Source organism: Archocentrus centrarchus, chromosome 11 (assembly GCF_007364275.1).
Source record: "Archocentrus centrarchus isolate MPI-CPG fArcCen1 chromosome 11, fArcCen1, whole genome shotgun sequence".
Classification (NCBI taxonomy): Eukaryota; Metazoa; Chordata; class Actinopteri; order Cichliformes; family Cichlidae; genus Archocentrus; species Archocentrus centrarchus.
This window is the reverse complement of record NC_044356.1, coordinates 7,825,648-7,841,182: the sequence shown is the minus strand read 5'-3', so window position 1 is coordinate 7,841,182 and position 15,535 is coordinate 7,825,648. Positions and strand designations below refer to the sequence as shown.

The 15,535-nt window shown below is 39.1% G+C and overlaps 2 protein-coding genes across 3 annotated transcripts in view; both read right to left on the bottom strand.

The window, feature by feature from the left end:
* Positions 1 to 3,826, bottom strand: part of LOC115787933 (H-2 class I histocompatibility antigen, Q9 alpha chain-like) — a 50,704-nt gene extending 46,878 nt beyond the window's left edge. Inside the window, exon 1 of the mRNA XM_030740734.1 lies at positions 3,638 to 3,826. Coding sequence (XP_030596594.1) covers positions 3,638 to 3,692 — 55 coding nt within the window. The 5' untranslated portion in view covers positions 3,693 to 3,826. The remainder of the gene's footprint in view (positions 1 to 3,637) is intronic.
* A 2,781-nt stretch (positions 3,827 to 6,607) lies between these two features.
* LOC115787929 (major histocompatibility complex class I-related gene protein-like) lies at positions 6,608 to 14,417 on the bottom strand. Of its 2 annotated transcripts, none has more exons than XM_030740729.1 (7): positions 14,244 to 14,417; positions 12,217 to 12,483; positions 11,542 to 11,820; positions 10,277 to 10,576; positions 9,418 to 9,519; positions 8,942 to 8,986; positions 6,608 to 8,589 (listed from the first exon to the last, which is right to left on the bottom strand). In XM_030740729.1, exons 1-7 carry the CDS (start codon positions 14,311 to 14,313, stop codon positions 8,501 to 8,503), a joined length of 1,152 nt encoding a protein of 383 aa, XP_030596589.1. In that variant the 5' UTR covers positions 14,314 to 14,417; the 3' UTR covers positions 6,608 to 8,500. The 2 variants fall into 2 exon arrangements, with proteins under 2 accessions (XP_030596589.1, XP_030596590.1); XM_030740730.1 differs by having other exon boundaries at positions 12,217 to 12,409; positions 14,244 to 14,378.
* Between the last annotated feature and the right edge of the window lie 1,118 nt (positions 14,418 to 15,535).

Genomic DNA, 15,535 nt, shown 5'->3' with positions numbered 1-15,535 from the left:
AGGTGAGGCATGGTTGAAGTCCCCAGAGATGATAATCAGGGACTGCGGATGTGCCGTCTGTAACTGAGAGACGGTGGTGTGGATGTCCTCACAGGCTGCTGTAGCGTCGGCCGACGGCGGGATGTAAACAATTAACACAATAACGTGAAAACTCCCGGGCCAGGTGGTATGGCCGAACGCTAACTGATAACAGTTCAATGTCTTTGGTACAGCGCTGCTCCTTCACAGTGATGTGTCCTGGGTTACACCATCTCTCATTAACATACATCGCCAGTCCCCCACCTCTCCTCTTACCACTCTCCCTCATGCTCCGGTCCGCTCTCACCAGCTGAAAGCCCTCCAATGTTACTACGGAGTCCGGTGTGTGGTCCGTGAGCCAAGTCTCCGTGAACAGCAGGAGGCTGCTCTGCTGGTACTCCCACTGCAGTCTGGTTAGCGCCGTCAGCTCTTCCATCTTGTTGGGTAAAGATCTTACGTTGCCCATGAGAATAGATGGAATGCTCGGTTTGTACCGTCTCCTCCTCTCCCGGTACTTCGCTCCAGCTCTGCATCCCCTCCTCCGACGCCGTAATTCCTTCGGAATCTCGGGTCGCTCCTCCGGGAGTACGCTCCTGTTGCACAGGGCTAACAGCTGATCCCGGCTGTAAACAATAGAGTGGCTCACCGGTTTTCCAGATGAAGTGGTGAAAAGTCCCAAAAAGAGTATAAGGAATGCCACTACTCTAATGAAACTTCGCAGGTCCATGACGGGTTTGATATCTAATATAACTACGAAACTAAGAGTCTGAAAGAAAAACTAAAAACACAAGAAAAACACACAAGAAAGGGAAGTAACCTGGGAGCTGCAGTAACAGGCTGCCTACCGTGGCGCCATCTTGGAAGAAAACTATGACTGAGTGGAATCTGAGTCATGAAAACCAGCTGGAATGAGCCTGGATGACGAAGGTCAACTCATAGCACCCAGAGATTGTTTATGCTTAGATAATGACGAGCTGTATAAAAATGTTTTGGTTAGACAGGAACACGGGCTCAGAGGGAGAGAGTGCACACTCTTACTCTGAGCCCCCACATGGCCATGTGTACTTTTTCTGATCCTTTAATATATTAAATGTTTTACTTTTTTAATTAAAGTGTTTCAGGTGTCTTCCTTCACAAAAAACCTGTTTACCTGACAGAAGTTATTTTAGGTACCAAGTTATGGTGATGCCTTGTATTTTTAAAGAAAAAGTGAGTCATATTTACCAGTGTGTTTCTAATGTAATTCTGGGTACAAAGCTGTACAATGTTTAATCAATAAGTTTATCATTACCTGCTAATTTTGTGCAAGATTGTTTATGTTAAGATACCTATGTTTGCACTGCCAGTAAGTTCGATTATTTTATTTGAATCGTGCTATCATCTGAGCACAGGTAGCTAGAGATGGTGAGGCAAAAAGAAAGCTCTCCGGGGCACAAAACAGAAAATGTGTCCGCATACACCTCAGAAAGTATATAGCAGCGCCCCTGTGTAATACGGCAGAAAACTTTATGTTGAGATGACAGAGTCACGCCCTTCTGCCGCTTTTGTCATGCGTTCTTGGTTCGAGACCAGCCGAGTTGAACCCATTTTTCAGCCGAGCACCAAATGCGTTCGCGGTGAAATAACTGCTGAACGGTTCAAATACTGGCACCCTGTTGGTAGAAAAGCGTATTATTGTTTGTGTGCAGAGCAGAGCCCGACTGTACGAGTGAGCAAGAAGTTACGAGTCAAAGAGAGAGCCTCGTCTGGCCAACAGAGTGCTGGAAGTGAGTTCCCCCTGCTTACATTCGGATCTAACCTACAAACTCACCTTCTGATTTGTGCAAATAAAAGCTTTAAACTTTTAACAGTTGCTCCCACAGTTGGGTCCTTCATTTCCCATGACACATCCAGAGGACTTAAAACCATTAATGACCTCTATCTTCCAGAGTCTGATGTCACACACAACTTTTAATATATTCAAATGAGAAGTTTGTAAAAGCAAATCTGAGCAGTCTTAACAAATGTCCCCTTTCACTGTTGGAAAAAGCGAAAAATAACTTAACCTTGTAATGTCCTCCAGATTTCCTTACACGCATTGTCCTCTGTGGTCAAAATTACCCCACTTGGCTTGACTGTCATTTTTTGACCCCATATTACAACAGATGTTTTTAAATTAAATAAAAATGCAAAATTCAATCAAATTGCTTAAAATTGATTCTAATCATAAAGCGCATAGTATCGAACAGCCCCTCTTATTTTCAAATCATTGGATGAATGCAAAACATATTTTGATAGCAATAGATTTCATTTGGGGTAAAAAAAACAAACAGGACATTATGAGGGTTAAGAAAAGGCATCATCAGATTTCTATAACATGTTGATATCAAACTCATCAGAGAATTCAAAATATAAATTAATGTCCTGGAATGAGGATTTGACACAAATTTTTAGTGAGCAAGAGTGGGAAAAACATGTGCTAAAGTTCACACAATGTCTATAAATAGTTGTCTTAGAGTCCTACAATTTAAATGGTAAAAACACAGCAGACATGTACAAAGTGTGTCTCCATAGGAACATTAATTCACTGCATGTGGGAATGCAGGCAGATAAAAATATTTTGGGAGGAGGTAAAGAACATAACTGAAAATAATTCCTAAACAGATTATAGTAGACCCAAAATGATTTCTGATGGTTCTATATGCAGAGAAGCAGAATTATAGCAAAGCTTAATGTGCATTTATAGACCTCAGTGTACTGACTGCAACAAAGTGTCCAGCTTTGACCTGCAGAAACATCAGCAGATTCAGCACCACCCAGCGGTTAAAGCAGATGTTATCTCGCTCGGCACTTGAAACAATAAAATATATTCATAAATCCAAGCAACAACTGTTTGAGAAGATTTGGAGACTTTTATTAATTTTATAAGGGATGTGGCCCTAACAGATGAAACGGTGGACTATTGAGAATAGTCCACCGTTAGTATGGGGTGGCTGTAGCTCAGTACGTAGAGCAGGTCACCTACTGATCGGAAGGTCAGCGGTTCGATTCCTGGCTACTCCAGGCTACATGCCAATGTATTCTTGGGCAAGATACTTAACCCCAAGTTGCTCTCCGACCATCCTGTCGGAGTATGAATGTGTGTGAATGCTAGTTAATTAAAAGCACTTAGCTTAGTATAAACATGGAAGTGCTTGTATGAATGTGAGTGCATGGGTAAATGTAAACATGTTGTGTAAGCGCTTTGAGTGCTCTGACTGAGTAGAAAAGCGCTATATAAGAGCTAGTCCATTTACCAATGGACACCCTGTGGTTCCATGGTTCAGGAAATATATGGACCCACACTTTTTCTGGGAGCAGATTCTAGTATTCTAGGCCAAGCTGAAAAAGTGAATTACCTTCAGTAAGAGAAGCTTTGATTACTTTGCGTTATCATTACTTTTTTCTTTTTTGTGTGTTTGTTGTTTTGTTGGAATACAGATACCATGTAGTACAATCAAGCAACAAAATCAAAATTAAAGTCCCGGTGTTTTACATGCGGTGCAGGCCGACAGAAACAAATAAAATACAGAGATTTTTCCCTCCTAGCCCGGTAACACAATTACCTGTTAGTACAGTAAGGACGGTTTATTATGCTCACCTGCAGTCACACAGACAGAGTAGCAGAGAAGTATCAGGAGTCTAACTGTCCTCATTCTTTGCCATAATCCAAACGTCTCTCCTTTGAAACAAAGGAAAAAAGTGCTTATTTCTTTTCCCTTCAAAAACAGCTTTTTATTTTAATGTCCGTTTACTTCCTTTTTCCATTTTCAGCTTCACTTCCTTGTTCTTCTTCTTGTTTTAATGGCTGTTAACAAACCAGGGCCGTTTGTGGATTTCTGTAGTTGCGCACTGAGAAACTGCCCAGCTCTCTTCCACTTCCTCTTCTTCCTTTTAATTTTATTGGTGAGACAGTGCAGCGCTGCTGCAAACTGGTATGCAGTGTGGACTTAAATGTAACTCCCCCCCAAAAAAACAATAAAAACCTCCCACTAAACAAATTAGTCTGTTTTTAAAAAATGGAATATGGCCTGATAGAAACATGTTCTTTGGTCTCATCTTCTCCACCACATTTTCCTGCATGGTGTTTACCTGTTATAAATAATGTGCTATTTAAACCAATGTGTCCAAGTCTGAGTCGTGATCTGACCGTCTCCTCTCTCCTGCTCCTCATTTCTCCTGTGTTCAGGGGTGCAGCTATATACTTTCTGAGGTGTATGGGGAGATTATGTTTCATGGACAGTTGTGCAAATGACATCAGTGTGATGTCAGAAAAAACATCTTTCAGCATTATAATCCCCCTATCCCTCCATACATTGAAACCCCTATCAGATGACGTACCAAACGCCAGGCTTTAACTGTGTTAAGTATAACAGGATTGCTGGTACTCAGCCTCACATCATTCATCCTTTCAATACCCAACCAGTAAACCCGTCAGGCCCAGGAGCCTTCCCACTTTTTAACTTCTTGATAGCATTTACAACTTCTTCTCTGGAAATGGGTGCATTAAGAATAGTTTGTTCTGCTGTAATGGTGGGTAGCTTAATGTGTGAGAAAAAGTACTCCATTAGGTTATGTGCATCTATTGACTGTCCCGATGAATATAAGTCATGATAAAATTGCTTAAAGATGGAATTTATTTGAATGCTATCATGTACCGATGTCCCTTTATCATCACAAATGACAGCGAATAAATGGCAATCTGCTCTTTTCCTCGTAAGTTAAGCCAAATACCTCCCTGGTTTATCGCCATGTTCATAAGATCTCTGTCTCACAAATTTAAGTTTAGTCTCCTCTTGTTGTGTGAGTAGGCTGTTAAGAGCAGACTTAACTGCAGAAATTTCCCTTAACGGCCGAGCAGACAGGGACTCGATATATGCTTTCTCTTTTGCTTTGAGTTCCTTGCTAAGCTCTTGTTGTTTTCTTAGCTTTTGCTTCCTTTTATTGGCCGAAAATGAAATTATCATACCCCTGACATATGCCTTACTAGTTTCCCACTGTAGGCAGTGGTCAGAAATAAGAATACTACCAACCGAGCAGGACAAAACTACAGTCTACTCACCAATATAAGCAAAGACATCATACATAAAAAAAACACAGTAAAACATTGGAAGTCATTTTATTTTTTTCTGAAATGAATTTGGCACAACACCGACAGCTGGATAAGATCAAGTTCCCAGAGATTAACAAAGAAAATGTTCAGCTTGTTTGGCTCCACATGTTTGTGTGAGCAGATTTTCACTGTTCTGAACTTCAACAAGAACTGCTGAGATCCAGATTGAGTGACTCCACCTATGTGACATTTTACACACATCTAACACTGCTCTGGAGCCACACCTGCCCTGTGTACCTGTGAGCCCTTCACATTAGTGTCAGTAGCTTACCTGTCGCTCTGCTATCAGAAATACACAGTAGCATTTTTTAAATTTCAGTTGGAAATTCAGAGCTTTATGCTCTACATTTGGTTACTTTGTGTTTGTTTGCTGCATGGAAATGAAAGTATTAACAATATTTATATGCATCTATTATTTTTTGAAGTAATGCCAACAAGGACTGTTGGCTCTTGGGCATCAGGCAATAATAACACAGGAAAGACCAAGGAGATCATTGTGGACTTTAGGAGGTCCAGGAAGACGGACCACACCCCCCTCTCCTCATAGATGGAGAGACAGTGGAGCGAGTGGAGAACATCAAGTTCCTGGGCCTCCACATCACATCTGACCTCTTCTGGTCTACCAACTCATCCCACCTGGTGAAGAAGGCACAACAAAGGCTCTTCTTCCTCAGGAAACAGAAAAGGGCTGGATTCTCCTCTCAGCTGCTCCTGAATTTCTACCGGGCCACAATTGAAAGCATGCTCTGCCTTAATGTGACGGTGTGGTTTGGCAGCTGCACGGCACTGGAGAGGAAACAACTGGCCCGGGTGGTAAGAACAGCACAGGGCATTGTGGGCTGCCCCCTCCCAGACCTTGACTCTGTATATGCAAGCCGGGTCAAAAAGAGAGCAAGAGCCATCGTCAAGGACCCCAGCCATCCGGGCCACAGACTGTTTGCACCACTTCCATCAGGAAAGCGGTACAGGAGCATACGGACTCCCACCAACAGACTGAAGAACAGTTTCTTCCCCAACGCTGTCAGAGCCATCAACCCCCCCCCCCCCCCCCCCCCCCCCCCGCGCCCCCCACAGCACCACACACAAACCTCACACACCTAATCTCACTTGCAGTCACTCACACCCAGACACCTACCCTACCAGCAACACTCACCCCCCCCCCACTACAGCCACACACTGCACTCACACTCTCACACTCCGCCTCCCCCCCGCCACACACCTACTCCCCTCTGCAGTTGCACACATAATCACTTAATAAGGGGAGGCTGGAAATTACTTCCTTCCTGCAACTATTCTGCACATCTTATTTTATTTTATTTTATTCTAACTTATTGTGTATTGTTTACTATTGTTTCTGTTTATGCATAGTGTATTTATGTCTTTTTTTTTAACGGAAGCTGCAATGGTAATTTCGCTGAGCATTCAGTGACAATAAAGCAATCTAATCTAAACCTGTTTTTTTAATACCTTATTTATACACTACAGCAAAATATCCATCTTTCAATTATAGATTTGATTAATTCCGAAACTCATGTTGGTGCTTATTAAAAATCAGTAATCGTAAAGTGCACATAAATCAGGAGCAAGCAAAAAGTTGCTGGTTCAATTCCAAATGGAGACACAACTCCCCTTTAATTTTGGATCATGTGAAGGAAAACTCTCCCAAATCAAACCTGCAGAGCTACAGGCTGCAATAAAGGAGAGCTGAAAGTAGCATTAAAAGTGAATCATGATAATATTCACACTCAGACCCCCCACTGTGATAAATAAACACATCATTACTACAGACATAATCTTTCTTCTTCAGGGCCTGCAGGCACCTACATTATAAAGTTATACAAATTAATCTGAGAAATTTCACATAGAAAAATATTCATGACATCACTCATTTATTTCTATGACAAAAGTAAATATTTGGTTTATTTGTGTTGTGAGGGGTCTTTTGTACATGTTGTGTCTTGGCTGGAATAAAAAAAAAAAAGTCTTCTTCCATTTCAAAACAGAAACAGTTTATTCTCTGTTTCTGCTGTTCAGATAAAGATTCAGCATTCATCAATGAGGCGTGTTTAGAAAATTCAAAGTGTTAAAACTAGAAAATTAAGGCTTTTTTAAAAAAAAGCATTTGTCAGTGTGTGTTTTTTTTTATTTTGTGAATATATTAAAGAATCAGATGAATTGTGTTTACACAGCAATCGGTTGAGGGTCTTCCAAACAGCTGCCTGTGCTCCCCTCCACAGAAGAGCGAAATCTCTAGCTAGACATACAGTTTTATACTACAAGCACCATCAATTCAACAACAGTTGGAGAGAGCCGTGGTTTAGACTTGGCCTTCTCAGATTGGTTCGTCCATGGTTGGTTCCAGCATCGTGGCACAAGCTTCTCCAATCAGCAATAAAAGCTCCGCTTAAAAAAAAACACACCTGCCTTCCTCCCTCACATGTTCCTAATCATGACATGGCAGCTTTATTCTCTTTAGGGAGCAGTGGCCCCCACACACCCTTCCCTCCTTAGACACAGATGTTCATGTTTTGTCAAAACCTTTGAGGATAAGTTAAACATATCTCCCAAAGGCCGTGAAGTTAGTCTGGAGACCACTGGTCTCCCATCTGTCTGCTCTCTGTCTAATATATTTATTTAATTGTCCATTATTTGCTTCAGCCGCTGCTTATTAATTAATTTCCTGGAGTTTACTTTTAAACATTTGCCATTTTATTCGTTGAATAAAAAATAAACCCCAACACACTGATACAGCACCAAGATGACTGCATGTACGTTGCTGCAGTTTAAACCCTCTTTGGTACAATTAGACTAAAGAAAGAAGAAACCACAACACTCAGCTTGAAGGCTGAAATACAAAACTCAACATGAGCCTTCACACAAACACAAGGACAGTTTTCTGAACCACTGGGCCACGACTATCTCCACACAAACGTCACCAGTTATACAATTTAAAATCCCTGCATGGAAGCCATAATTGTGGCAGCACTCTGTTTCTTACAACACAAGAAACAGCAGGTGAGGAGATGTTCACTGTCATAATGATTAGTTCAGTTAGAAATAGTAGCAGGTCTGTCTTATTACATCTAAATCTTGGTCAAAGGCTGCTTTCAGCATCTCTGTTGTTCCCTCTGAGGAGGCTTCATTGAGATAAAACTGTAACCTGGAAACAGTGAACTGCAGGAAGAAGCATCATGTGTAACATGAAGGTGATGGCAGGTTTATACCTGAAGTCTCAGCTGCTGAGTCAGAGCAGCTGAACGGTGCAGAAATGTTTCAAGAACTCAAAATGTCTCAAAGTAGAAAGTTGCAAAAGCACAAGATGATGATAAAAACATGCTGTATCACACAAAGCTACATTGGGTGTACTATAGAGACTCTACCATGTGTGACAGTTACAGTTGGTAAATCTGAGGAAGTTGAACCTGAGGAAGTTGTTGAACCTGAGGAGAACAAATACAAAATAATTACCAATGATCAAGGAAACAATGAGTCTGATCTGTTGATGTCAGTGTTAAATGCAGACAGGAGGAGTTTCTGTATTTAACAACATGAACACAAACACAGGACGAGGATCACTGTGTTTATCAGCTGCTTTGATTCAATACCTGAAAGTGTGAAAACCTTTGTCAACTTTGATAGGAACACAAATTTAAAATAAAGCCATTACATCTGCAGTTATTAAGAAGAAGAAGAAACAGCCTTTATTGTCCCACAGAGGGGAAATTTAGGTTTATGGGATATAAGAAAAATACTCCAATCCAATTACATTATGCACATCAGACAGACACATACCTGTCAGGCTCTGTGATTCTGCAGACTTAGGTGGAGTCTTCTTATCTACAAAAAAATAATGAAAAATGAAAAGATGAAAAATTCAGCACCCAGCTGAGCTGCTCTTTAGTGATGCTGACATTAATTTATGAACACATTGCTTACAGTCTGCATTGTTAGCATGCATTTAATTTCAGAGTCTCTGATTCTGCTCAGAATGTAAACTGTACTTATAATGTTGAGGAGACTCAGCTGTAAAAACAATGAAACTCATGTCAGTGGTCACAGCTGTAATAGAAGAACACTGACCCCTCCAGCCCTCACTCCAACTGCTTTACAGTCCTCTCTGTTACTTTACCTGCTCTCACTATGATAATACTGTTATATTATAATGACACTGTACTGTTACTGTACGAGGACCTGAAGCTTGTTTCAGTTTGAAATCTGAACAAAGAATCAAAAACTAAAATCATGTTTGGATATTTTGGTCGTCTCACCAGATTTAATTTTGTAAATAATGAATCCGATCACACATCCAATGAAGACAATGAAGGCTGCAGTGGAGATGACAATGGTGATGAGATGTGCTGCTGCCGAGGCTAAAAGCAAACAAAAAACAAACAACTTGTTTAGAAACTCAGTAAATAACAGATCATTTATTTAAAATGACGTCTTATTTAAAAGAACATTCAAATTTTTTGTTCTTTGACTGACAAAAATGATGAATTTGGATTTACCCCTCTAGAAAACAAAGATAAAATTGACATTTTCTTACTGTTACATGAACCTCTCACACTTTTTGACCTGTACATGTTTTTCAAGTCAGATTCACCCCCCCTAATTTTTTTTTCCTAAATCTAATAGAACACCTCTGGGACATGATGCTTCGGTCCTTCTGACACCACCAGGTTGGACATCAGACTGTCCAGGAGCTCACTGATGCCCTGGTCCAGATCTGGGAGAAGATCCTCCAGGACACCATCTATCGTCTCATTAGGAGCCGACGTTGTCAGGTCACAAGCATGTGGGGGCCACACAAACTACTGAGCACCGTTTTGATTTTCATCTTTGAACTTAGCCTCTGCAGGTTGAGCATTTTCATTTCCATCAAACGATGTGGCCTCCTTTCATTCCTAACACATTACTCGGTCCATACCAGTGTGGATATCCAGCAGGATTTTCTCCCCATTGAGATCTGATGTGTTTTCAAAGTGTTCTTTTAATTTTTTTGAGTATATAATTTATTTGAGTGTATATTATCAGCTTCAACACAAAATAATAAGAGAAATTTGTATTAACAAAAGCTATTAATCACAGTGGGTTTGCCATCTTCAACACCTCAGGTTTAAATCTTACCTTCATTGGTCCTGATCTTTGCTTTGTCCAGTTTGGTGATGATTTCATTCACACCAGAGAGCTGAAACACACAGTCATACCTCCTCCAGTCTTCAGGTGGAACAGAACTAATATTTAGGTCAATGCTCATCTGGAAGGTCTCATCATTGTTGGGAAGGATCTCTCCTTTGACCACACCTTCATGGAGTTCCTCTCCATCTCTCCTCCAGACCATTTTGGTTTCGTCAGGATAGAAACCTGTAGCGTGGCAGGTGATGTCAGAGGAGGGAGTCTTCTGGAGCAGAGACACTGAGGGAGGAACTGAAAAGCAAAGAGAAACACAGTTTATTGCTTTTATTATAAGTAAAAACTGCATGTTGTCATGGTCCTGGTTCTGTACCCAGTGTTTTGTGTGTTCTGATCTTTCAAGTTTATTTTTAAATATCTTCAGTTTGTTTGATTTCGTGTATTGTTTCAGAGCGTTTGTTGTATCTCTTTTATAGGTTGAGTTTATTTATAGTAATCCTGCAGTTTGAGTTCTAATAGTTTTATCTAGTTTCTGTTTGTGGTTATAGGTGTTGGTGCTGCATTCCTTCTTTGACTTTATCCTGCCTTCCCTGTGTTTAGTTAAGTCTCTGTCACCTGTTAGTGTTCCCTGTTTAGCTACTTCATGTATTATTTTGATAGTCTTGTGCTCTTGTGCCTGAGTTTTACTTTCTTGTCTCATTTAATTAGTTTCAGCTGTGTCCACTTCCCTTGATTGGCTTGTGTATATTTAAGGCCTGCGTTTGTCACAGCTCTTCGTTGTGTCATAGTATTTTTGCATTCTGTTGTTCTTCCAGTTTGAGTTTGTTGGCTTGTGTTTTTGGCTGCTGTTCCGACTTTCTGCTTTCTCAAATAAAGCTTTGTTTTTGTTAAATCTGTTTTCAAGTCTGTGTAAGGGGTCCACATCCACACTTTGCTTGACAAATGCTAATATTTCCATTTCTGTCTGATGTAATGCAGTTTAAATGGCTTACATACACAGATTACTATAAGACAAATGTAAAGTACTGGAAAACATTACAGAGATGAGTAAAGATATAAGAAAAGACATGAGAGTGAGAGACAAGTTATGAAGGGATGTGTCAAAGATGATGGAAAGGTAAACAAAGAAATCATGACAGACAAAAAGCGATGAAGTGAGAGTGATAGAGGGAGACATAGAGATGAAGAAAAAAGAAACTAAACAGTGTTTGTTTTAATGCCACATTACTTAAACACAAAATCTGGTCATGTGATTTTACCTGTTCTCTTCAGAGAGCTCCTCCCATAGTCCACATACTTCTTCAGGTACTGAGGACAGTCCTTGGTGAGGTACTTCTTTGTGTGCTCCAACTTAGCTGTTTCATGGTTCCACCTGACTTTAGTCTGATGTGCTTTCTGCTGTGCAGTGACCCATGAATTTGTCCCGATGTCCCAAACTAATAAGTCTTCTCCATCATAGCCAAATTTTTGATAAACAAAAACATCACCAGTCTGATCATTCCAGGTACAGCCGTACATGTACTGTAAGGTGAGGGTATCTAACAGAGAGACAGAATACAATAAATGAGATCACAGCACATTCAGCTAATAATGCATCACATCTTTCCACAAAGAACCGCTGATCCACAATTTATCTTTTTTCTTTTAAGGTGTGTGTGTGTGTGTGTGTGTGTGTGTGTGTGTGTGTGTGTGTGTGTGTGTGTGTTTAGTAATGATAAAATGTTTGTCTGAACTTCAAAACTGTTGTCAATTGATATTCTCCTGGTATTATTATTAGTGCTACTGCACATTTATTTTGAGATAAGGAAACAGTAGAGCTACTCTGTTTAAACCTTTAAACCTGTTTTCCTCTCCTTTCAGTCAGGTTTAATAACCCAGCAGTAGCAGTCAGAGGAAGTTTTACAGTCTTGTTACTGATAAAAAGTAAAACAAACCTTCAGTATGGTTCAAGTGCTTCTTTATCATTTCAGTGTTGTCTCTGAACCACTGCTGCTGGTCCACACAGACTTCAGTCTGACTCTCCCAGTACTGTGGATCCTCTTCTGTGATGCTCTTCATCCACTCCTGTTTGGTCACTTTTTTGTTGGTGATGCTGTCCCAGTGATTTATCTGAACATCATCAACCATCTGAAGAGTAAAAAATTCTGGGTTGTTCATTCTTCCATAAAACGCAGTGTGGTAATACTTTAGTGAGTAATTCTCTGTAAAAAAAAAAAAGAAAAAAGAAAAGAATGTAATGGTTTCTCCTGCCAGTTTTGTCCAAAACTTCTTATTCAGATTTTTTTATTTGTAAAATAAAGTTTCTTTTGCATCCTGCATTTGGCTCCTCTCTCCAGCAATGTCTAACAGATTTACTGCAGATTTTTTCATATTTATATATATATATATATATATATATATATATATATATATATATATATATATATATATATATATATATATATATATATATATATATATATATATATATATTAACACGTTAATTTCGATTAATTAATTACGAGGAAAATAACGAATTAAAATTTTTAACGCATTTTAATCGCACTTTGCACCGTGGAACGTTTCTCAGTGCACGAGTTCCCGGCATACAGATTATATCGACGCACGATGTCAAAAATTCAGGGGCCGCATCCTTCGAAGGACCCGGCCCACGTACTGTAGCCCACGAAGACCGCAAAGACCGGAAGTGAGCGGCTAGCCTTCATATCAGCGTCACCTGCCCTCACCTCTGCGTAGCTCATGTCGCCTAGCAACCGTGTGTGAAGCACAGCTGTGTAAAAGCAGCTGATTAAACGGAGAACGAACTTTTTCTCCTTTTTGTGGTTTAATTTTCATAATAAGCTGTTAAAACAAGCGTGACACATAACAACATCAAGGAATACAGCTGAGAGAATGATTAATTTCCAACTAGATTAAGTGAGACATTAATGTTGAATAAAACTATCCAGTTATGATGCTTAACTTTAATTTCAGGAGTTTGCTTATCACAGGAGCACTTCCACCCTTCATTGGTCTGTGTAGTAGACTGGTGGGAAAATACACAACATTTTGAAGTTTAAGCTTATGTATATTGATTCATTCATCAACTAAACTTAAATTAATATTTATCATGTCAAATATTGAAATGCGATTAATTCCGATTAATTAATTACAAAGCTGCTAATTAATTAGATTATTTTTTTAATCGAGTCCCAGCCCTAATATATATATATATATATATATATATATATATATATATATATATATATATATATATATATATATATATATATATATATATATGAGGTTGGGATAGTATATTGGGTTCCCTATGATAACAATTTTATACCAAGCAAGAATGACCACAGATTTAAAACCTGGGAAGACAGAGGAATAACTGCTATTTGTATTGTAATGTATCATTAGCCAGTACGGCCCCTCAGGATCCCGTTTTCATTCTCAGAATAATGGCATGTATTGATTAATAATGATATTTTAATGTTTGTTACTTTTATGGTGTTTAAAAAAAACAACAACACCGGTTGGCGATTTTTTTTTTTTTTTTAATTGGCGTAAATAAGCTTCCATCAGTACTAGAGACGTGAACGCCGACGGTCCTTCTGTTTATACACTCAACAAAAATATAAACAGTTTTTCTATTTCATCTCATAACTAATCAACAGTGTAGTACTATAATTTGTGTATACACTTAGTATAATTTCAGGCTTCAACAGCAGCCAGTGTTTCAGATTTTATATATATATAAATACATACAAATATACATATAGCGCTCAGTATCTAGCGTGTCTGCATCTGCGGCGCAGAGAAGTCTGTGGGATGTTGGCTATTCCTCCCGGAGTGCATGGGCATGTTAAGATAGGTCACCATAACCTTTTGGGTTTGTGGGCGTATATTTTTGCTGTGTATATATTGTAGGCCATGAAAACGACACAGCTTTGATTGACAAAAATGTTTAACTCACCTCCCGCCGCGACACGTATTTCCACGAGAAAAAGAAACAGAAAAGGCTTCATTAAAAAGCCAAAAGCCATTTGATAAACTAACAGCTACATTTTATTTATCGCGTATCTCCTCCGAGCTCCAGGCTGGAGCTGAAGATGAAACGAGGAAGGAAAAAAAACCAAAACAAAACAAAAAAAAAAAACAGTTCAGTTTTACTATCAAGTCTGCATCTGAGCCAATGAGAAGTCCTGAATGCCAGCGTCACTTATATCTGGGCTCAACAGAGTCAAGGAGGTTATTAATGAAAGTGAAAGTAAAGTCTGCTTAATTTACCAGCATTAGATTCAATTTTGAAGCATATTTAATAACTTATGGCATCACTGTTACATCACACTGATCTGGATGAAGCTGCTGACACGTAACACACTGTGGATGGAAAATGTCTGAATGAAGTGAGGGTCCTACTCCATCAATAGATTTCATTTTTACTGTATGATTATTTAAAAAATTAAATGGTCATAAACTGAACTGTCATGAACTGCAGCAAAAACAGTTTTTATGCAATAACAAACTGACCTGAGGTCAGCTCCCCCCAGGATCTGCTGCTGTCTCAAACTCTAACACACAGTAAACTCAGTCTGAGCTGTTTCTCCATATTTTTATCTTCACTTTCTGTCTCTATAAAAATATTTTTATAAATACAGTATATAAATATATAAAAATATGGTGGTTAGTCTTCCTGTTTAAATTAGAAAACAAAACCCACCTCAACTGCAAGAAACCCCACAGAGTTATACTTATTAAACAGTGAAATATGCACAATACTACTCCTGCCAGGTTTCTAGAAGTTACAGTGTAACTTCTAGTGCACTGTTAAACCTAATGAGTTAGTTCAACTCAAATTATTTGAGGAAACCAAATTGTTCAAGTTCATGAAATCAAACATTTAAAGCATGAAAAAAATTACTCATTATGAGTAAAAGTAACTCAGATATTTTGTGTTAAGGCAGCTTGAATGAATAAAGCCAAAAATGCTCTGATTTGATTAAAAGGAAACATAACATGACTGCCATTTTTTTTCCTTTGTGTGTGTGTGTGCGGGGGGCATTTTGGCAGATTGTTAATAATTATCTGCATACATATTTGGTATGTGATCATTTAAAAACTGAAATAGAAGCAACAATTGAAAGACGTAAAATGAAGTGGTGTTTACATTTTTTCAATCATACAGTATAATGTAAACTCCAAGAAAATGAGTCAGTGGAGCTGAATGGAAATATATTACCACAACTTTAAACACTCAAAACAACT

Excerpts from the sequence above, each read along its gene's own strand:
- LOC115787929 (XM_030740729.1), bottom strand. The coding sequence starts at position 14,313 with ATGGCTTTTGGCTTTTTAATGAAGCCTTTTCTGTTTCTTTTTCTCGTG. Across the intron at positions 12,484-14,243 it reads AATACGTGTCGCGGCGGGAG|AGAATTACTCACTAAAGTAT; the intron begins GTGAGTTAAACA and ends TTTTTTTTACAG. Across the intron at positions 11,821-12,216 it reads GCACTTGAACCATACTGAAG|ATACCCTCACCTTACAGTAC; the intron begins GTTTGTTTTACT and ends TCTCTCTGTTAG.